The 22,453-nt window shown below is 30.5% G+C and overlaps 3 protein-coding genes across 4 annotated transcripts in view; all 3 read right to left on the reverse strand.

Moving 5' to 3' along the window:
* LOC134271919 (lipopolysaccharide-induced tumor necrosis factor-alpha factor homolog) lies at window positions 1-1,652 on the reverse strand. Its single transcript, XM_062754147.1, has 3 exons — window positions 1,466-1,652; window positions 687-852; window positions 1-275 (listed from the first exon to the last, which is right to left on the reverse strand). The coding sequence occupies exons 1-3, from the start codon at window positions 1,479-1,481 to the stop codon at window positions 167-169; spliced, it is 291 nt and encodes a 96-aa protein (XP_062610131.1). The 5' UTR covers window positions 1,482-1,652; the 3' UTR covers window positions 1-166.
* Window positions 1,653-3,274: 1,622 nt separating this feature from the next.
* On the reverse strand, window positions 3,275-6,412 carry LOC134271918 (LITAF domain-containing protein-like). Its single transcript, XM_062754146.1, has 3 exons — window positions 6,204-6,412; window positions 4,078-4,243; window positions 3,275-3,716 (listed from the first exon to the last, which is right to left on the reverse strand). Exons 1-3 carry the CDS (start codon window positions 6,262-6,264, stop codon window positions 3,608-3,610), a joined length of 336 nt encoding a protein of 111 aa, XP_062610130.1. The 5' UTR covers window positions 6,265-6,412; the 3' UTR covers window positions 3,275-3,607.
* Window positions 6,413-8,917: 2,505 nt separating this feature from the next.
* Window positions 8,918-22,453, reverse strand: part of LOC134271911 (beta-arrestin-1-like) — a 28,218-nt gene continuing 14,682 nt past the window's right edge. For both annotated transcript variants that reach the window (XM_062754136.1, XM_062754137.1), the window contains exons 5-13: window positions 22,334-22,393; window positions 15,487-15,554; window positions 13,980-14,100; window positions 13,038-13,122; window positions 11,397-11,475; window positions 11,089-11,235; window positions 10,498-10,584; window positions 9,945-10,052; window positions 8,918-9,541 (exon numbers count right to left, since the gene is read on the reverse strand). In XM_062754136.1, the coding sequence (XP_062610120.1) occupies window positions 9,430-9,541; window positions 9,945-10,052; window positions 10,498-10,584; window positions 11,089-11,235; window positions 11,397-11,475; window positions 13,038-13,122; window positions 13,980-14,100; window positions 15,487-15,554; window positions 22,334-22,393 (867 nt within the window). In that variant the 3' untranslated portion in view covers window positions 8,918-9,429. The remainder of the gene's footprint in view (window positions 9,542-9,944; window positions 10,053-10,497; window positions 10,585-11,088; window positions 11,236-11,396; window positions 11,476-13,037; window positions 13,123-13,979; window positions 14,101-15,486; window positions 15,555-22,333; window positions 22,394-22,453) is intronic.

Raw genomic sequence — 22,453 nt, forward strand, 5'->3', positions numbered from 1 at the left:
TACAAGATGCAATGTATGGCAAATAGACATAAAGATTGTCATTTACAGGACTAGATATTTAAAATGACATGTGATTTACATTATATTTTGATCGTTTGGCACATTAATTTCAAATTTGAATCTTGATATACAGTATGATAAACGTTGATATCATACATCTTTTATGTCAAATCCGGTAATATCTTCCAACTTCCTTTTTGCAGTTTGGACAAATGTGGGCAATATCTTTACACCCGTCCAAGCAAAATGGAATGAAACAACATCCGAGGAACAGCCTGAAGAAAGAAGTATAAAAATGTTCATTAAATATTTTATTCCTGAGGATGATATATAAAGCTCTAGTAAACTATCATATCACCTTATATCTTATGATGAAGAATTCCAATCATGATCTTTAAGAACGATTTTTATTGATTATTTTTGTTTTGTTTTGCTTTACTAAATTCAGTAAACTTTTAGTACATTTATATAAATGAGAAACAAAGATCAGAAAAATCCCCCTTAAGTATCTTGGTATTTTTATCAATTTAATGCAAAAATTTCATCTAGATGAATATCAGAGCAACGGACTCAGTCAAAATTAATTTATATTATTTACTATAACTCAAATGTTTTAAGTTTTAGAATTAAAGAAGCCAAATAATTTATAACAAACACAGCCAAGTATAACTAAGATGGCCGCGTACCCAATAAACATTAAGAAGAAACACATGATCCAGGTGAGCGTCCCGGCCTCGTACTCCAGACTGGTCAGTATACTGCTACCACATTGTGGACACTCCGTGTGAACCGGCCATTCTTGGAAAATTGGGTTTCCCTTCTCTTCTGGTTGGATTATAATTGTGGTCTTTTCTTCAAATATAAATACATATCCAATTTTATTTTGACGCTTTTGAAACTATTTTTTAAATTTTTGTTTAGATTTATGTTTAATTTTTTTTTTTTTTTTTTTGAAATTTGGGCGTACATTGTAAGGTGGGAAAATTTTAATAATACATACTTATATTTTTTTAAACGATGCTTTTTATATTGCATTATATAATACGTGTAAATATATTGTTGTATCGCTGAAAACATTTAGTTTGATAGTCCATCTTGGTGTGTTCATATTTTCAATGTAAAGGTACACCGGTTGTTCAAAATGTTTAAAGGCACATGTGTATATTTAAATACACAACTGTATTTGGCATTGAATTATGTGCAGAGGTTTTTAAACAGATCGATCGATTTTTTTAAACGGCAATAGAAATCATTAGTTCGATTGAAACAAGGAAGTAGAAACTTTCCTAAAGTTTTCGGAAGAAACTAAAAATACGTTGGATTATTTGTATGAATTGTCTGCAAAAAGGAAGGGGGTTACGTATTGTGGTTTCGAAAACTAAAAGAAATGATTTTATATAAATAAAAAAAATGAAACCATAAGCATAAATGAAAAACGTAATCGAAAAAGCTGTGAAAAACCTACCTTGACTGTGACTCATAATCTTTTAGATCAGTTCCAACATTGCAGTCAAATGATATCAAATTCGAATTTGTAGAAATCAACAAAACTCGATATATACGTTTCAAATCAATTACGTTGACTTAAATCTGTAAAATTATAGTTCGTATTTAAAGGTAGACCATAATTGTTAGGCTATATTTTAAAGCTTTTGTGTTTACCGGATATCGATCGGAATTTTTAGGTAACCCATGGTATATATATAATGCTTGTCTTACATGTGCAGTTAAATGTACAAAATTCATAAACTCAGTGCCCTCGGTAAAGAATTGAATGATAATAAATTGTTTCGAAGACAAAACAACTGAACAACAACAGCATTGTCAAAAAGGCAGAAATTCAAAACGAACTGTGCTTTGTTTTGAAAAGATCAACTGAATTTAAAACATCATAAATCTTTGGTACAAAAAATGATAGAGCTAACACCGAGTCATAAAAGAATGCCATTTTTACCTTAACTGTAAAAAAGGTAGAATATCCCCATGGACATAGTAAGTTTTGAATTTGAGAGGTGTAAGGAAATGCAGTTTACATCGAGATAATAAGCTATCATTTTGTAATTTGCACTATATCCACTACAATATGAAAGACAATTCATCTTTCTGTTCCATACCAAAACAAAAAAAATAATCATATCACTGAGGGTAGTCAAAATAATACTGACTGTCATTTCTTCGCGGAAAATCGTGGCCATTGACCCCTTACCTATGAAAACAATGTAATTTGATTTTTTTTTTCTAAAAAAAAAAAACAACCAAAAACACCAAAATTTCTCCTATCCTAGGATTCTCTTACAAAAAATAACAATATATTCTCTTTAAAGAAGAGAAAATTAAGCTTGCTCACAATAAAAATTCATCTCTACGTGTAGCCCCGATTTAGAACCAATCCATGGCAGAAGTATGGAAAAGTACCTTATCGTTTTCATGCCATTGTACGATTCCCTTTGGGGTTTTTTTTAATGCAGAAGTTATGCTCTGTATTTTTTTTAACTTTATCCTCAGCATCAGCAAAACATTGTCATAATACTTTATAGTAAAATTAGTGTACACTTAATTCTGAAGTATTGTTTGCAAATTAAATATTTATTTTTAGCGTCAGTAGCTATACTCTTTTTTTTCAAAGACAGTCCCATCCCAAATAAACTTTTCCCAGATTTTTAAAAGGAACCTAATATGTCAATTTAACATATATGAAGGTTTAGAAATCAAGGTCAAAAGCCTTTTGAAACAATACAAATCGTAAGCAGAGAAAATACAAACATCTAAAAACAGAAAAGGTGGAATCAGGTGCAATAGAGAAGTAACAGCTCCTGTCTACCGGTTACACCCAACATGTACTAGTACTCCTTGTCATGATCGGTAAAACAATAGCCTAAAATTAGCATTTAGAACGTCTGGTCAGATAGCATTTGACTTAACAATATACTTTATATGCTGACAAGTCCATTGTACCGACCAACTCGCACAATGACTTAAAACGAGACTCTAATAATTGATATCTTTGCTAAATAAAGTTGTTTGTCAATAGCTTCCCTCGTTTGATCGTTTGTTCGTATTTAATGTCCCTCTCCAGAATTTTTCAATCATACGAAAACGTCTACACTTGCCAAATTTATAACTATACTTGGCAATCAGGGCTATATTGTGCAGTTACCGATCATTTTTCATGCCAACCACTTCTGCGCCCTGGGACCTCGGTAATCTCATCCGATGGACCTATTTGTTCGTATGTAAAACAAAATCCTAGTAAAATATAAGAATTGCTAGGTAAAACAGGAAAGGCATTTTAATAAAAACAACACTAAAATGTACAACAATTATATCAATTAAAACTCAAACAAATATGTACAATGATTTTAACAACACATAAAAGGTTATTTATTGTTAATCAAAATAATCATTATCAAAAAAGCAATTCAAAATATTCTATGCTATTTACATCACATGAAGTAAAATTTTTAAAATGATATTGTTCAAGTTTTTCAAGAAAATTTATGCACACAATTTTTTTTGGATTTGATTTCCATGGCACGGTTGACTTCCGCTTTAATGTTTCTCGACTTCAGTCAAATTGTCTATGATTGGTTGTATCGCATAACCACGCCTACATCCGGTTGTATCGTGCAATCACTTGGTGACAGTTGGGACAGGTATGTATCACGTCTTTGCATCCGTCAACACAAAACGGAATCAGGCAACATCCAAGCCAGCATCTTAAATAGAAGAAATAGAAATACTAAAAACAGACACGTACGTGGTTCAGAAGTCCCAACCTTTTTTTTTCTTATTATAACCTTTTATTTGTGAAAATGTCCCCCTTTTGTTTGCTAAATGAACTCATGGTAATTTGTTAATGTATAAACAAGATCTGGTTCGAAGTTATTAACCATCACCATCACATACAAAATGAAACTAAAATAAGCCTAAACAGATTCGCATTTGCAACTGATTAGTATTATTAAACACATGATATAACCAAAACTTTTCAGCTTTTTATATTTCAAATGCAAGAAGATTTCTCAGACTTTAAAAAAATTGTTTCTACATAAAGTAAAGCGTTTGCTTTATACATACCCAACAAAAGCTGTTATTGCGCATGCCAACCACGTGACAGTGCCTGTTTCATATGATGTGCCCGTCAGAACATCGCAACTGCAGTACTGGCATTTTACGCGCACTGGACTTTCACGGAACAACTGTACGGCCACTAGAGGCTGTTGTCCAACAACTACTGTTGTTTCTGTAAAACAAATAAATTAAATTTATAAGGTATATGGATCATTGATATTTAGATTATAAACTATGAAGTATACTTTTAAAAAAGTGGGTATCAAAGGAACTTATTGGGTATCATTGATATCCATCTGGTATCCTTGAACCTTTTTGTGAGAATATTGCCAGCATTAAGCGAAATATTCCTATTTCATTTATATTGATATTTATATGGTATATATCAAAGTACAAAACTTTATCTTTGAAGTCCAGAATAAAAAAAAATTACTTTAGGCATAAAAAAGTTGTTGATGTCTACGAAATTCACTTTTCGATTTAGTCAGTTTTTTTCATTATCGAAGTAAGTTTTACTTCTTAAATAGAACAACTTGTTACACACGATTCCATGCGAAAATTAACCTATAAAATGATAATCATAAAACTGAGGACTGCATTACATGTAGTTACAGCCAAGATACCCAACTGTTTAAGTCCGGGAACTATAAATCGAAAAGCTAGACAAACAGTCATGCTTAAGCCAGTCATGCACAAGTCATGCTTAAGCCAGTCATGCACAAGTCATGCTTAAGCCAGTCATGCACATATCTAGAGGGTGTTGGGGTCCAGAATGTACAAATAAAAGTAATATAAGTAACTTAAAAATGACCTTGCAACCCCTGAAAATTGTGGACACCCTTGTTTGGATTTTGGTGAATTCAAAGTATAAAGGCAAGGAAAACGACTTAAGGTCATACGCAACGTAGTTTGAACTTTATTGGGTTCTTCCCTGGAGTTAGAGTTCCACTTAATAAAGAACTTGTGTGGAGTGCTTTTAATGTCTATATATGGATTTGTATACTTCTAAAACAAATTTTGATGGAAAAAAATCTTTGAATAATGTTTTGTCAGAATTTGATATCTTCCAAAAACCCACGGTAATGCATACTGATTTTTTGTCTATGAACATCTGATGGCACTATAATCTTAAATTAAGAATATCTTGAAAAATTATCAGTAGGTAAGGTACCTTGCGTATGTCCTTAAGACCCAGAAATCACTTTAAAAAATTATGTTTGGGAAAGATGTTTACTTTTATTCTACTTATTAACTTCTCGAGTTGGAATTTTTGTAGGTCGGGATAGAGCCCCCTCCCCTGACTTTGGAAAAATCCTGGATACGCGCCTGCAAGTATCCCATTCTTTTTATAGGCAAGACATATTTAGAAATTCTTATGTACACATGTATAACAAGTGCGTTTTACTCTTGACCTCAGAGATAACATATACTGACGATTTGTTGTTAAATATAGATTATTTGTGGTAGGGTTCAACTTGGACTCAATATTGAACTTAATGTATTGATTCTACAAAGCCTGATATCAGCACGAAGAAAACAAAAACATACATGATACCTGCGACCGTATTGTGTTAACAACATTTTAATATCACACATTTTCTGTGTGCTTTCATATTCAGAAATAACGATTTTTATGTATTTTGTTTTGTATCGAAATTCTTTGCATATTTTAACTGCATTCAACCACAAAGATGAAAAGATGAAATGATCTTTCGTCATTTATTTTAATATATATTAATTTGATTTTTAATTCGTATACTATTGTGTATGTATTGAAAATGCTTACTAAATCAAAAAGATTCTTTTGTATCTACGATACTTATGTGACATCACTAGGGTTATTTACTAATGGTAAAATAATATTCTTAAGTGTTTTTTTTTTACGACAAACTAGAAAATCTTTGCAGATTCAACCAAAGGTTAATTAAGTATACCTTAAAACTAATTAAAAAATATTTAAAGTTAACATTTCTACCTACACTACTTCAAAAGAAAACTAAAAATATTTTAAACTTCCTGGAACGCAAAACGACATTTTAATTTATCAATCTTTTAATATTTGCTCTAAAACAGTATGACCTACTTTATGTTTTACTTATAAATTTCAATAAAATTTAATGAAATTAACTTACGTCCAACGGCAGAGTACGGTGGGGGTGGGGGATTGGGATTTGAATATCCTCCTTTTTCCATCTTTAGATCTCAAATATGTTCACTAAAATCTTGTTCTTCTGACGGTTTTATCTTTCTTGTACCCAAGGTAGGTTAGGCAATATCGGTGACAAAAATAAACTATCACGTCATATGGCTGGCTGATTTTGCAATAAAGGATTTCATTTACATAGCCCTCTATACGAAGTTCCGTTATCGTCGATAAACAAGTCATGATATATATATATATGTGTGATAAGAATTTATTTCAGATTTATTGTGTGTATATTTATCAAAACATGTTACGTAATGCTTATTCTATAAATATATCACTTACATGTACCGATTTTTCTGTCAACTTCGGCCAGTTGATCGAAATCCAATCTGAATATTTAAACACACTTTTTGAGCCATTGATGTTTTATGATATTGTTAAGTAAATGAATTATCATTTTAGTTTTTTTTTTAAATAACACAAAATTTTATGTCACAAATGATTCTCCATATGGTATACACATTGGAAAACCATGTCATGGGACTTCATACGTCATAATCACGTGTGGGGACAATGTAATAATATATATCAAAGAGTATTGTGTATTCAATCCGTGTACAAATTTAAACAAAAAGCTCGTATATCTTTATGGCAGGTGTTTTTTTACATTGTATTTTAAAAACATTTTTGAATGAGAGGGATCAAATTTCAGTGAACATAATCGGGAAAATGATGTGCACAATGTGTTTCAAGTATTATTTCCAGCCTTATGCTCTACTTGTTCTTTACAGATATTTCTTGATAGTCAGGTATATAAAGAAATACCTTGGTGTTTATCAACGGTATTGATTTTATATACACCTTGAAACGTGGAGCATTGACAAAGTACATATCACGAAATCATATTAGAAGATGCCACACAGTAACCATGCTTTATTAGCATTAATTTATTAACCGTCCAATTAAACAATAGAAACTATGAGCAGAACAAACAAAGGGCTTTTAAAAACAGAGGTGGGATAATCTAATTAAAATTAGATGTTAGATCCGTTCGCATACTCACTTCACTAAGGAAGTATGCGAGTGGATCCAACATCTAATTTTAATTAGATTGGAGGTAGGATAAAGTACCATGGAGGAGTAAGCATTCCCTGTCGACCGCTTCATTCCAGTTGAGTGCCCTTGTCATTATTGGAATTACAAGAAATTTGGTTGACAATTCATTGTGAAAATAATGGCCTAATATTTTGTATGAAAGGTATTGAAACGAATATTCCCATATATGTACATTTATTTGTTATAATGTACATATTCGCTGCATACCTTGAGTTTTACAGAAGCGAAAGGTATACATTATGACATTTACATGATTTTGTATCTATCGTCCGCACTAACATAGCTTTCGTGATAGTTTGCAGAAGGGGGTATCGATTAAACCCCGAAAATGAAAATTGCTACTTCATTTCTAGAGAAAAAAAAATGGGCTTGTCGTGATGTGACAATCAATTCTCGGAAGAAAGCCCACACATTTTTTTCAAGCTAAGAAAAAAGCACGATAGTGTCCATCGTTGTTTTTAAACAAAATAGTATCGATATAATTTGTGAAATGTTGACTTAAGAAAAAAATTTATATATTTGCATTGTTGGCTTATTTATCATTGGCTTTTCTCATGTTAGAAACTGTTTTTTCGATTCAACTATGAAACATAATCCCATATATGTAATGGTATTTGCTAAGTAGCAATAAAGGGAAATTGACCATGGAAAAGTTGTATATATATGAATCATGTTAGGTATAAAATTTAGTTGTTACTTTGCTATCAGTTTTTTCCTTTTCTAGAAAACATCCAACCCATTGGTTTAACAGATGTTTCAAATTTTGTGGTGTCTTTCATTCGAAGTACTATAGAATTGTTGAGTGATAGAACGTGTCAGATCTAAATGTTGAATGAAATGGAACAGCAAGATACTTCCATTTTCTTAGTAGAAGACACTATAAGTTTTTGAATACATTCTTCTTTTCTAAATCTGCTAACAGTGGAGGAGTAAAGTCACATGAAATTGATTAAGTTGTATTAATTGTCAATCCCTTTTGATGAAAAAAAAAATTGGTTTGAAATAACAAAGCAGTTTGAAGCTCTCATTGTTAATTTATTTGAATACCTGATGCAAAAATAATTGAATAACTATACATGTTTATAAATAGGAATAATTTCAGAAAGGAAAGTTTCAGCTTGGAGAAATAATATGGAAAATCTTGAAGAATAACAATAAATTAAACATATGACAATTGTTCCAAAATTACAATTTTTACGAAGGACTAAAGGTAAAACTGAAAGGATGCCTCTATCTTCACATTCAGTTGTTCAAAAGTAGAAAAAAAACTTTTAATTTCTTTTTATAGGATTTAGTGTGATGATTTCTGTACATGTTAAAGTAAAAGTTGCCCACTTTCTACAGATATCAGGTATAATTAAACAGAATTTTACGTCAACATAAAAATTGCATTTAGTGAGGTAAAAAAATATTAAAAACTTGTAGAAACTTGTTCAAATGGCATAAATTTAAATTGTAAAGAATCAAATAATTGTTACTTTAAAAATATCTTTAAATATTCAATATAAAATAATTCCTTATTCATAATAGCGCTAGCATTATGCAAATTAAATTGAAAAATTCTTCAATAAAAATATAGGCGAGTTATTGCAGTCTATGCCAATTTTGAAGGACGAAATATGAACGAAATAAGCTTTATTTTAATTATTTTAGTTGAAATCATATTTTTACTGAACCAATCAAAAACTACTTCTACAAAAATTTTATTTCTATCGAATTGAATCCAATTAACAACAAAAAAATAGTTATAAAACAAACTACCATGTAACGTGAAGATGGAGAAAAGTGTTTGTGGAACTTAGTAACAATTTAAAAAAGAAAGAGAAAAGGCGTGCAGAACGTTGATATGTCTCAGCATTCACAATATTTTTCTTGTTCATAAATACATAAAATACAAAAAAAAAACCCAAAAAACGTGTTCAATAACATTTTGCAAAAATATTTTAACAGTATTCGCTTCATAATTATATCTACTGTTTGTTACAACAAATATGGACAGAAAAGGGGAATATAAATTTCACTGAATGCTCTTAGATTATTATATATTAATTTGTTCATTATTCTTTTCTTGGCGAATGTCGTCAATAATTGTGTGATTATTCATCACTGTTTTCTTTGGGGACTGAATCCTCCTTGAAATTCTCAGGCTCAGCAATTGGTGCCCTATTAAACTCCTGGAACACTAAATCGTCTTCCATCATGTCTTCACTATAATAAATAAAAAATAAATTCATAAATAAAAAAAATTAATTCATCAATTAAAAAATTAATTCATCAATCAAAAAATTAATTCAATAGGTCATTCTCTTTATATCAGCTTCATCGCAGAAAGGATACATCTTGGAGTTATCTCTTATACTTCCAAGTTCAACTTTGGGTAACTTTTCAATTGCTGGTACATGTAATAAATTTAGTTAACATTTTTTTTAAATTATAAAATGATAAAACTACAAACAGACATTGTGACATAATAATTATATGTACAAATTTTTTAATTATATCACTTTATAATAGACCAGGATTTTTTTTTTTAGGAACATGCTTTTCCAGAACATAGTTTTTAAAGTAAATTAGTCAAATGATTTTTTTTTATTTCTATCGACAGTTCTACCTAGGGATAACTGTGTCGTCTGCCACGGAACTTCGGAAGCTGCTGGTCCTTGAGGGATGATCTGGAATTGGGTGAGTCAAGGTAAAAGGCAGCTCTAAAACTACGTCACTGAAACCAGCAAAAACAAATGTAATAATTGTCATTGTGGTTGTTTTTATTTTAATAACCATATTTTAGATATAACTAAACCATGTATTCTGAAGTTTCCTCTGTGTTTAGTTTTAAAGTACAAGTGTTACCTACTCTTTTCCTTTAATTTGGGGGACTAATAATTGGCAATTTTTTAAATCATTTTTTTTAATTAATTGAAAAATTTATTTTTCTATTATTTTCTTTAAATTAGTATACTTTATTCGAATCTAGTATCATTAATTAATTGTAAGATGTCACCAAAAAGAACAAGTTGTAATAAGAAACAAAGAAAACCTATTGATTTATCTCTCTTAGGAAAGCGATTTCTATCCAAATATTGTCTAAGAAATTCAAATTGTCGCATAAACGTTCAGACTTTAATTTCTTATCTAAGTAATACTATTATGCATTAAAAACTTACGAAGATCCAAATCCCAGAACCAGCTTGATAACCACCTTGTAGGCCACAATAATACCAGAGTTCTCCTTCTGTAGGTTCTCTGACATCCTGTAAGGACACAAGATTCAATAAATATATCGTCAAAAGTGAACCGAATTAACCATATTATTTTTCTTAGACGACTTTATAATAAAAGAATAGCTCTGTATGTTTCAATGTTTTCTTTATATAAGAAAACAAAATAATTTTATGAAAAGTAAAAATTCGTGGAAAATGACAACGTTTTTGAGAAAAACAATATGTCACAGAGAAGAAATTTTAATTTAAGGCTAAAAAATTCAACATATTTTCTATTTTTGAAAATTAAAAAAAATCTTACATGTAGACTAGAAGAGAGTTTTATGTTAAAATCTTGCTTGCGAATATGATGTTTAGTTTGTAAACCCTTTCTAGAAAACAATTCCATGTACATATTTAAAAATTGCTAAAATTCTACTCTCTTTCACTTAGGTATAAAACTTGGCCATCTCTTTTATAGGATGACATTTTCAAATATACCGAAAATTTACACTTAAGGAGCTAGCCATTAGTTAGATTTGTGTAAAAACTGACTTGGTGGAGCACGCTAGGTTTGTGTCTTCGTGCTTCAGTTTGCCGTCTATAGCCAAACCCCTCTTGTCTCTGTTGTTCTCTATTAATGGTGTGAGATGGTACATCCTACAAAACCCTGTCTGACCAGCCCTGATAGGGAATCCCTCTCTGGAAACCGAAAGTACAAATCGAAAGTACAACAAAACTCACAATTCTGCCAAGGATTTGTACTATAAATGATTTTTTTAATTTGAAAGGATGAGGAATGGGAGTATTATTTTTAAAAACAGTAGGGGTATATGGTGAATAGATTAAATTCTTGTACTTACTGAAAATTTTGATCAGGAATTTTAAGCTCTTGTTCTTCTTCACAAAGCACATGTAGGGTTACCATGGTCTTTTGAACAACTGAAGGAATGAGTTATGGATAAATTAAAGCCGATTTTAAGAACATCCAAAAGAGATAAATTGGAAGTATTAACGTATGTACATGTACAGTGTATGTAAATCATGATATATTGTATGTTGATTTTTAAGAATTTTGATTGATGATACTGACCTAGGCTATACATGCAAGTTAATTTTGATTGTTTAGAACTTTAAGACCTTGACATGAAACTTTGTGCTGGAGTATATACTTTGTAATACTCCAGTAGTTTTGTATTGTGCTAGTTCATATATGGATTCAAGGAAAACGTAATTTTTGGGCATTATTTCACTTGGTGTCTGTATGGTGAGTAAGTATCATAAATTTACTCTATAGTCCTACTCATAATATGGCACGTTTATTTCGTAAAAGATTAATCACTAGTCCAGTGAGCCATATATATATATATATATATATATATATATATATATATATATATATATATATATATATATATATATATATATATATATATATATATATATATATATATATATATATATATATACTAGTATTCATTCTTTAATTGTTAGTGTTTGTATTAATTCAAGAAACACTGCAAACCCTCGTATAAAAGTACTGATTTACTGTGCGTATATTTTTTTTAAATAATATATACTTTCCTTTTTTGTAACTTCCACTTTCTATAAATACTTTCGGTATGTATATGCAGTAAGTTTATTTTTCTCTCTAATATAAAACATGGAGAAAACGAACAGTATTCAAGCTCAATGTCAATTTAAAAACACTTCTCAAACCATTTTCTCATTTTTATAATCATCTAAAGAATGAAACTATGTTAGTAAGTCTCTGTAAGTGAAAGTGATTTATAATGTTTAAAAAAGCTCATACATTGTTTTATTTTTAAAGATATTATGATATTGCGCAATGTAAATAACAAAAAGAAAAGAACAAGTTTGCGGGGGTGACAGAAATCAAGTGGCACGCACAAAATATGTTGCCTTATCGATCATTTCTTTAAATCTTAGGAATATACACGGAATGGGGATCAAAATAAAGATAATCGATGTAGAAAATATCCGACATGCAATCATCACATTCATTTTATTTTTCCTTTTATCTTACATGGCTTTCTTAGAATCAGGTTTGTTTTCGTGCATGTCATCATATAATCTATCAATGTGTAGGAGAGAGTTAACAAAAGGCTTAGATGATAAATAAACAGAAATATCCAACGTACTCGGATGTTTTTGTCTGCTCCTTTCTTTGCTTATTTGTTTGTTTCTTTGTTATTTGTTTCTTTTGTTTTGATTGTATTGATATCTGTCTCTTACGTTAAAAAAAACCTTATATTATCATTTTAATGAATACATGTACAATATTTTTCGTAAAGTTTCATAAATATCTTTGCATGAGCTCGATTATTGCATTTACGAGTGTGTTCGATTCGTTTACTCTGCATACAATTCCAATTTAATGGTCATAATAATTTTCAGATTAAAGAAAAATATACCATATCTGTTTGAAAGTATTAACTTCAAATTTCTGTGTCAAATTTCCTTCAAGAAGTGAATGACATTACCAGCCAGTTTGATCCTTTTGATGGTTTTATTGGAAGTATTGTCTATCGTAATACGTACATCAACACTTTCCCCATGGTAGTATTTCTGAAAAAATAAATAATACATCTCAGTTATACGATTTCAGAAACTCCAGAGGTTGGTGGCCCGGCTTTGATTGGCTTCAAAATGTCCTTTCTATTTGAATACCAGACAAAAAGGTAAATAATATTTATTTTGCTCTGTATACACTGAAATCTTTTAAATTTAACAAACTTAGTCATTTCGGTGATTTTAAGAAAATGTTTAAATGACCTAGTATTATTCACGATTGATACAGCCTTATTAAAGTAAAACGGTTCCTAATAATTATAGCCTATTACTAAAATCATGCACTGTGGCAATGCACTTTGGAAAAAAAAATTCAAAGTGCGTTAAAATTGGGACAAAATCAACGCACATTTTCATAACTGGTATGATGTTGAAATTTTCAATAGATTTTAGTATATATAAAATGCATGCAAACTGGAAAATTTTAGGCACAGTAAAACATTAAAGAGAGAAAGAATTTTCAAAGTATGGAAAAATCAAAATCGTCCACTTTCACATCCTGAAATGACCTTATCACCGAAACGTTATCCAACAGGTTCAATTATTTATCAAACCTAAGATTTGCAAGAATATTGAAAAAGCCATACATTTTTTTTTCAAAGAGTGTGTTATAATGGTCGATATTAACGCACTTTGAAAACAAATGTTATTTTTTCAAAGTGCGTTGATTTTGTCCCAGATTAACACACTTTGAATTTTTTTTTCAAAATGCACATTTTTTCAAAGTGCGTTGTAACAATGCACCCGATGATAGAAAAAAATGCTATTTATGTTATGAAGTAATGTTTTATTTTTATATTAAATATAATACAGAGACTGTTTTAGTGTGATTCGTTATTAAGAAAAAAACATACTTCCTTCAACAGAGAGGCTTCCAGCTTGATCCCATTTTTGTTTAGTTCTGCTTTCGGTGGAGGGGCCCTTACGTCGCTAGGAGCGTAGGTCAGTTTACGTATAGCCATTCTTACTGTGGTTCTTAAAATGGTAATAAAACTATATATATACCGATGTTGAGTAGCATATAAATCTGGAATATTTTCTAATTTTAACTCTTGAAATATGAAAACATATAATAAATATCTTATAAAATATTAAACGAGAGAGATTTGGGTTTTGAATAAATTAATAAAAGATAAAAACAAAATAGAAACCTATGAACTATCGCTCACCCGAGCACTTTGGTTAGAGATAAGCAATAACCAGTTCGGTACTAAAATATTTAAAGGGTTATCAGACCTGATCCTAATTTATGACTTGGACAAACTTGTTTTCATACAAATACATGTACTAAATAGTTATATTATTATTGAATATATACAGGTGATTACCTGTATATATTCAATAATAATATAACGAATCATGGCTTTGCTGTTCTTGAGAAGATGATATTTAAAAAAAGAAGATATTTCCTGTTTTTCTTATGTACAAATTTGATCCCCTATTCTGCTTCCCACCCTGGCCTCATGGGCAATTTTAAATTTTTAAAAAATGAATCTAAATTGATATGACTATAAATCTATACTACTAACATTGCGTAGCGCAGTGGCTCTAGAACAAAATAAACAAACCCTAATCAAGGATATGCTGTTCATCAGAAGATGACTCTTTGATTTTTTATCGATTTTCTCCTATATAAATTCCTATCATTGCTGTTTCTGAAAAAATACTTTTACACAATTTTTTTTTCTTTTATTTTCAAGGGTGTTTATTCCAACAAACGTTTTTATCTTCAGTTTGTTGTGAAGTTTTTTAAAAGGTTTTTTTTTGTCGACGAGATTTCTTGAAAAAATGCGATTTTATTTTCACTAAAAATTAAGTATCAGTCCTTTCAAGATGGCGTGGCCATTTTTTTCTTTTAAATAATTCGAATTCCCTTTACCCTAGAGTGCTAAGTGGGAAATCAAAATTGGCCTTATGGGGCAGCAGGAGAGGATGAAAATTTGAAAGTTAATTATTATCGACGACAGACAGCAGACAAATTTTGAACAGAAAAGTCACATAAATCTTTGGCTCAGGTGACCTTAAATACATGTAAGGTTATCTATTTTTCATTTATTTTGTAATGTTTACAGTTGCAAATGTCGGGTCGGTCGGCGAACCCGTATTTTCATTCCGAAAAGTTTTAAAATTGATAGCTCATTTTTAATTGTCGATTTCTGTAAACCATCTATTATTTAAGAAAATTTTCTTTTGCAATTGACAGTATAAAATCTTATCGTCGCGGCTTACTTTTGAGTTTTGTAAAAATACTATTATGAAAACAGAATACTAGTATTTCTCGCTCACAAATATATAGAAATTGGTTTCCAGTATCTCCAATCAAGAATTTCAAAATTTTCACCATGACAATTTATAACTCACAGTCTTTCCGGTTTGTCGTCCAGGCTTTCTGCAAGGTGTGTTTTCAGCTGGTAATCGACACCACACGGCTAGATCAGAGAAAAAATATTGATGAAGTTGTTGTCTTCCTAACTCGTACTAACTGTAAAATTCTGTGATATGTAATTGCAAGAGTTTCAAATGATTTATTCGACATTCCCATTAAAGGATGATTCATGTCACTTTTTTTATACCTGTACCATAAAAACCATGGACATTATTTTTTTTTCAATTTTGGGGAAAGGTTAAGCAATCATTTCATATTCCTGCTATTTTTTATGATAATTTTTAATTTATTAATGTTCAAACTAATGTATCCATTACAAAATGACAAATTGAGTGTGCTTAGTCTGCATGTTACATTTGGTTGTAGGATAATGCAAACATTATGCCAACAAGATATCCAGGGGTGCTGAACACTTTTGAAATTAAACGTGTCTCTATTTTTGATTAACCTAAATTATCTCTAACCTGATGTGAATTCAGAGGCTATGAATTCTATAAATTTCTTGTAGATGCTTAAATTATTGTAAAAAGTATTTTTGTTTCTGCTTAATGTCCAGGAAATTTAAACTATATACGTATATATGTATTACATTTCAAAATATAATGAAGTGAGATTTTCCATTGCATTTAGACCACTACTTTGCAAATTTAACAGTTTTTGTAAAGAGTACAATGTTCGTTATCATCTTGCATACATTTTACTGAATTGATGTCCACGAAAAAAAGGTTTAATGCATTTTTAATACATGTATCAGTAAAGTAAACTTAATCCTAAAATAATTGGCCTGAACAGAAGGGATATGATTATCACATGTTATATTGAGGACTCCTTGTTTATTATAATCCTTTCAAAAATATAACTGCTTTACTGAAAGTAGAATAAGTACTATTGATTACAATATTTTGATGGACCTTCCTATCCCTCGGACCCCAGGGAGGCAAAGAGAGAGAGATCAAGAAATTCACCTTTTAATTCTTCTCACCAATAAATGCTTATGTCAAAAAATGTTAAAATTGGTACAGCCATACAAAAGAAAAAGCTGATTTTTGTTCTCAAAAGTTTACTATCGGTGCACGATTACGGACAAATACAGATAACAAAATTTCCCATTGACACTCGGGGGAACCTGAGAAAAATTAAAAGTGTCAGCGTAGGAATTTTTGGAAGCTGTTCACCCTGTGGTAAACATAACTTCTTTCTTTTATATGAACTTCTATCTGAAATAAGTTCATGTTAAAGTAAGGTCAGAATCGTGACTGAAAATTAACTTAAAAGCTATCTCGGGGGATCTTATTTTTAAGATCTTCGTACCACAATTAGATGCAATGTTTTTAAGTATAGTTTCGTGCTCGCAAAGAAACATGTTTGTCATTTTCCATGGAGGCATTAGAAGTCAAACAACATTAAAAATTTAATTATAAATATCCCTGTAGAGATCTGTAGTTATTTTCATGCTAGAAAAGTTCTATTAGAAGAGACATCTGAAACTGACATTCACTAGACTCAATGGTTTTTGTTTGGTTTTCTGCCAAAGATGTTTCTTTTTTTAATTTTCAGTGTGTAATTTGCAACAATCGATAGTGACAAAGCAAAGCGTAATAATGTGTTTGGTCTACAACACAACAGAAACACTTATTTAAGACTATTTTCGCGAGAAATACAAGAAGGCTAATACTTTAATGTCACAACTGCATTAAACTCTTTAATTATCGAAGGTTTACATGCATGATCTTATACTTCTTTTTTTTTTTTTTTTTTACTTTTAATCTAAATTTTATTTTAAAAAAGTAACGTCATAATGACGTCGGTTATATTCCTGCTGTGCCGCCATAGATAATACATTAAGTTGTGTTTATCTTAATATTAAAATACTGTGGAATCATCAAAATTAAAATAATTAAAATCTCTGGGGTCAATTTTCGTGGATTGCTTAACATTAACAGGTTCGTGGAGACGTAATTTTGTGTAATCTTTGATAGATTTTGTAGCGGTTGTGAACAAAACTTTTTTTAATTTTTTAAAAGCATAATCATTAAAAATTCGAAACTTGTGGGTTGATATGTCTTTTTCAATATTTAAATTTACAATAACTTTAAATAGTGCTTCAAGCCCCACTCCCATTTTTTCTAGTCACAATGCATTAACTTTTTTTTTAAATTCAGAAATTTTGAAACAATATTTTTAAGCACTTTTGAAAAAATTCAATTCGAAAAAGTATCTCAAAGTTAAAAATAAATATCTCAAAGTTAAAGATAAATGCATAGATATGAATTTCAAAAGTATATCACAATCATTTAATTTCTATAAAATACTTGATTCTGATTGGATAAAAAATTGTTTTGATAACTGCATCAATAAAATCTAGAGTTCGCTTGCATTAACAGGAACTACTTTCAGTCGGTATATTCCCCCTTAATTACTTTTTGGGAATAATTAAATACCTTTAATTAAATAAATAAATATTTTTCTGAATTTCGAAACCTGTTACGTTGAACATAACCTTTTGATTAACTCAAATCGTCTGCATAACAACAATACAGTTTTGGGAAAGAAGGAAATAAATCGACATACTTTTGTTAAATGTTCGGCTTTGAGATATCTGGTATGAACAACAGAATTCTGAAGAAATGGTTTTTTTTATGCTAAAAGCGGGGAAAACCGTTAGGCCAAATCTGTTCAATCTTGGGAAACGAATGATCGAGAAAAACGACACTGCCTGAATGTGAATTCCTTTCAATATACAGCATTGACAGGTTGTGATACTTATTTATATGTTCGGTTTGAAATTCTTTAAAAAGTGCTAACGTTAGAATTGTTAGGATATTTCACTCCCTGACATTTTTTTTCTGGAAAATATACCCATTGGGATAACACAACAGGTAAGATTTTTTGTGTTCAAGAACTATAAATTATTTCAGAGAATGTTGGTTACAAATGACACGATAATATTTGAGAACGTTTCTTCGTTTGAGCCCTTTTGAATTTCAGCAACGTTAACGTTGTTGTGATGAAGCACTGTTTTTGATGCGTAAAAATTAGAAAGTTTCTTTATTAATTTAAAATCAAAAATTAAAATAAGAAATGATTGTAATATTTTTTTCCATGTATAAAAATTTGGACGGAAAACTTTTTAATCAATGCGCTACGCGCATATAAATTTCAAAAGTATATCACATCACAAGATTTTACCAAAATCAACAGCTTAAAAACTTACGACATTTCAACTTTATACACAACCATTCCCCACGATAAATTAAAATCCAGGCTTTTCGATATCATTGGCAGCTGCCTTTTCAATAAAAAATAAAACTCGTAAATTCACTTACCTTGTCATTGGTCATTTGCAAAATTATTAAGTTAAAAAAAAAAGAAATCTGAAGTTGACATCAAAAAAGATGCTTGAGTTTCTGACTGACAATATCTATGTTGTTTTTGGAGACCAGGTCTTCCAATAATCTATTGGAATTCCCATATGTACCAATTGCACCCATTATTAGCAGTTCTATTTTTGTTTTCATATGAAGCAGATCTTGTGCAAAATCTAATGTGTGAAAAGAAAAAAACACTTGCTGTGGCCTTCAACTCGACATTAAGATGTATCGACCACGTACTGTCAATTAACAATGGTAATTTCATTCTTATGTCTAACACTGTTATACGATATATCCTGGTGAGCTTGAGATAAAAGATAACATAGAGTCTGACACACCTGTTTCATATTTGGATATTTTACTTGAAAAAGACGTTCATGGTAATTTAACAACCAAGCTATATGATAAAGATGATGACTTTAACTTTCCTATCGTCAACTTTCCTTACTTATGCAGCAATATACCCTCATCACCTGCCTAAGGAGTTTATATATCTCAGTTGATTCAATACGCAAGAGCATGCTCTACGTATGAACAATTTCTTAAACAAGGTAAATTATTGACAAACAAATTGATGAAACAAGAATACCAACAGTCTTGTTTAAAATAATCATTTCGTAAGTTCTATGGTCAGCAATGAAATTGTCAGCAAATTCAATTTATCATTGAGTCAATTTCTGACTGACGTTTTTCATACTAATTGTTAGTCTCCATTATATATATACACTGAATGACGGATTTTTCTTTATTTCTCGATCATGACAAGGAGCACACGGCGAGTGTGACCGGTCGGCAGGGGATGCTCACTCCTCCATGGCATCTGATCCCATCTCTGATATTTGGAGGTCTGTGTTTGTCTTTTCCTATTTTTTATTGTTTTATGGACTTTTGATCCTGAATACTGTTCGTTTTCTCCATATGTTTCATTATAAACTTAATGCTGTGATAAAGAATAGAAAGTTTTGAATTTCAACGTCAGAACGTGCGAAGAGAAATCATCTCAAACACCATTACAATAGAAAAAAAGAATTGAATATATCACATCAAGCTATATGACTTTAGATTCATATTATTTTTTCTGATACAAAGGAAATTTCCGTATCTTCACCTACAGATCTGAGCACTCTTAAGATTTGAATCATTGAAGTTCGCAAGGAGTAAGACATTATACATGCATCTCGTCCCCTGGACGCCTTGTTTGTATGATAATATCGTTATTATTTCTCCTTATAAAATCTAGTGGAAATGTCCTTTCTTTACAAGAGATAAAGCTAAGGCACATAAATCACTTATGTTTTTCTTTATGAAATTATCAGCTTCACCAATAATTCGTCTGAAAATTTGCCAAGAATAACACAATTCATTTATTCCTCTTAAGTTTTTTTTTCTCCATCTTTTGTTAGCAAATTATCGTGATAAAAGGAAAATATTTACTAACAAAAAGGATTACTCCCTTCATTTAAATATTTCTGCCAGACAGATAAAGAATAACATACACAGTAAATTAGCTTTTCCTTATTCCTAGAATTCAAGGGTAAAAACACATTATTGGTCTACAAGCATGAAAAATATTTATCTTGTAGAAATATTTGTGAGAGATTTTAACGTCTGCAGAAAATAAGAGAAAAAATGTCTAGCTACTACTTGTGTACATCAAACTAAGAAAATGGTTGTTTATCACGCCAGGCCGTATGTGCATCACAGGCAGCATTTCGCTTTAATATGTCTTGTACAAGAATGGAATTCAATCGCATTGATATATGTGTAAAAAAAAAAAAAGTGTCTTTTTAAATGAAATATGCGGAGATAACGAACAGTATTCAAACTCAAAGTCCATTAAACATAACAAAAAAGGAACGGATCAAATACGGACCTCCAAAAATTAGAAGTGGGATCAAGTGCCATGGAGGAGTGAGCATCCCCTGCTGACCAGTCACTACCGCCGTGTGCTCCTTTGCATGTTCTGAGAAAACAGAAAACTCCATGGACAACTCAGTGTGTAAATAATGGTCTACTGATCAATATGAAGAAAAACAATGTTTGACTTAATGATAAATTGTATTTTAGAAATACTCCACTATAAATGTTAACGCTGAATTGAATAATATTTAAATATTCAGAATATCCATCTTATAATGCGCTTTCTAAAGATGGGGATTTAATAGTGTGAAATAGAACAAGTTATTTTTTAAAACATACCCCAATATCAGTAATAAACTTTGTATGTTTGTATGTCTACCAGAAAAGAACGCATGTTCAATGCTTAGGTATTCCGAAATTAACATGTGACAAACACGTACGTACACAGAATGGTCTCAACTTAGTCGCGTATATTATCTCCAATTCAGCAATAATAGGACGAAATAGATCGAAGAATTTGTCTTTCATATCCGGAATGAGCCAAGGAAAGCACATATAAAGAATTAAATATCCAATCTCTATTCGAAGAATAGTGCTTAAAACGCCACTAGTTCCCGTAAATACGGGATGGGGACACATGCCTTATGACTTTAAAAATTTATAACCCATACTCTGTATTTACCGTAGTTGCTGTGCTTAAATAATGTTTGATTCGATATTTTGCCTTCATTTATGACAATTATGCATGATATATCATGTAAAATTATATGTGGCTCTCATTTTGTCGTATGATAATAAAACCTTATCTTCTACGTTTATGAATGGATTTCTATTTTCTTTCAGAATATGTTGATAGGCTAACACTTACACATATCATGAGGTGTATGCTATAAAGTTACGAATAATAAATGAACTGGTTAACAATGCTGAGCTTTTGAAATCTAATCGGACGATTTGCTGTTTAATGATTTTAATGACTTTGTTTATTTGTGGGAATCTTTTTCTATCTTTCATGTTTACAAATCTTTAAAAATGCAATTATAGTAATTGCTTACATTACACATCAGTCGCCGTCGGAATACAGTGTATGGAAAATGAAAACAATATTCAAGAAGTTGATTCAATACGCAAGAGAATGCTCAACATATGAACAATAAAACGAAGCAAGCTATTGACAGGCAAGTTGATGAACCAAAGAATAAAAACAATTTTGTTTAAAGTCAGAATTTGCCACGTTCTTTGTTTGATACAATGACATTGTCAGCAAATGCAATCTATCATTTAGTCAAATATTTTTCATACTTATTTTAATGCCATCATTTACACTGAATTGTCGACGAATATTTCAGTTTACCGAGTTATGACAAGGAGCAAAAGGTCGTTTAGACCGGTAAACAGGGGATGCTTATTCTTCCATGGCACCTGATCCATTATCTGATGTTTTAAGAGAACAATGTTTGCCCGGCTTCTGATTTGTATTGTTTTAGTGAATTTGAGCCTCTTTACTATTTGCTATGTTATATTTCACCTTTATCAAGTTCTTTGACGCATGCATCACGTGATAAATCACGTGATTAATTGTTCCACTCACCTTTCCATCCTCCCCAGGTGTTTGTTGTAACGTGACGGAACTTGGAGTGTTTGGTGGAATCTATATAATGAAGATAATCAGTGAAGAACAATTATAAGATAAAATTTGTGACCTTCAATG

Source organism: Saccostrea cucullata, unplaced genomic scaffold (genome assembly GCF_032062105.1).
Source record: "Saccostrea cucullata isolate Sc308-1 unplaced genomic scaffold, CSIRO_AGI_Scuc_v1 ctg709, whole genome shotgun sequence".
In the NCBI taxonomy this organism is placed as follows: domain Eukaryota; kingdom Metazoa; phylum Mollusca; class Bivalvia; order Ostreida; family Ostreidae; genus Saccostrea; species Saccostrea cuccullata.

What these genes read in the sequence shown, in the direction of transcription:
- LOC134271919 (XM_062754147.1), bottom strand. An exon ending in TTCTTCTTAATGTTTATTGG is followed by an intron (nt 276 to 686) that starts GTACGCGGCCAT and finishes TTCTTTCTTCAG; the next exon opens with GCTGTTCCTCGGATGTTGTT.
- LOC134271918 (XM_062754146.1), bottom strand. Translation starts at nt 6,264, where the DNA reads ATGGAAAAAGGAGGATATTCAAATCCCAATCCCCCACCCCCACCGTAC. An exon ending in ACCGTACTCTGCCGTTGGAC is followed by an intron (nt 4,244 to 6,203) that starts GTAAGTTAATTT and finishes TTTGTTTTACAG; the next exon opens with AAACAACAGTAGTTGTTGGA. An exon ending in GCAATAACAGCTTTTGTTGG is followed by an intron (nt 3,717 to 4,077) that starts GTATGTATAAAG and finishes CTTCTATTTAAG; the next exon opens with ATGCTGGCTTGGATGTTGCC.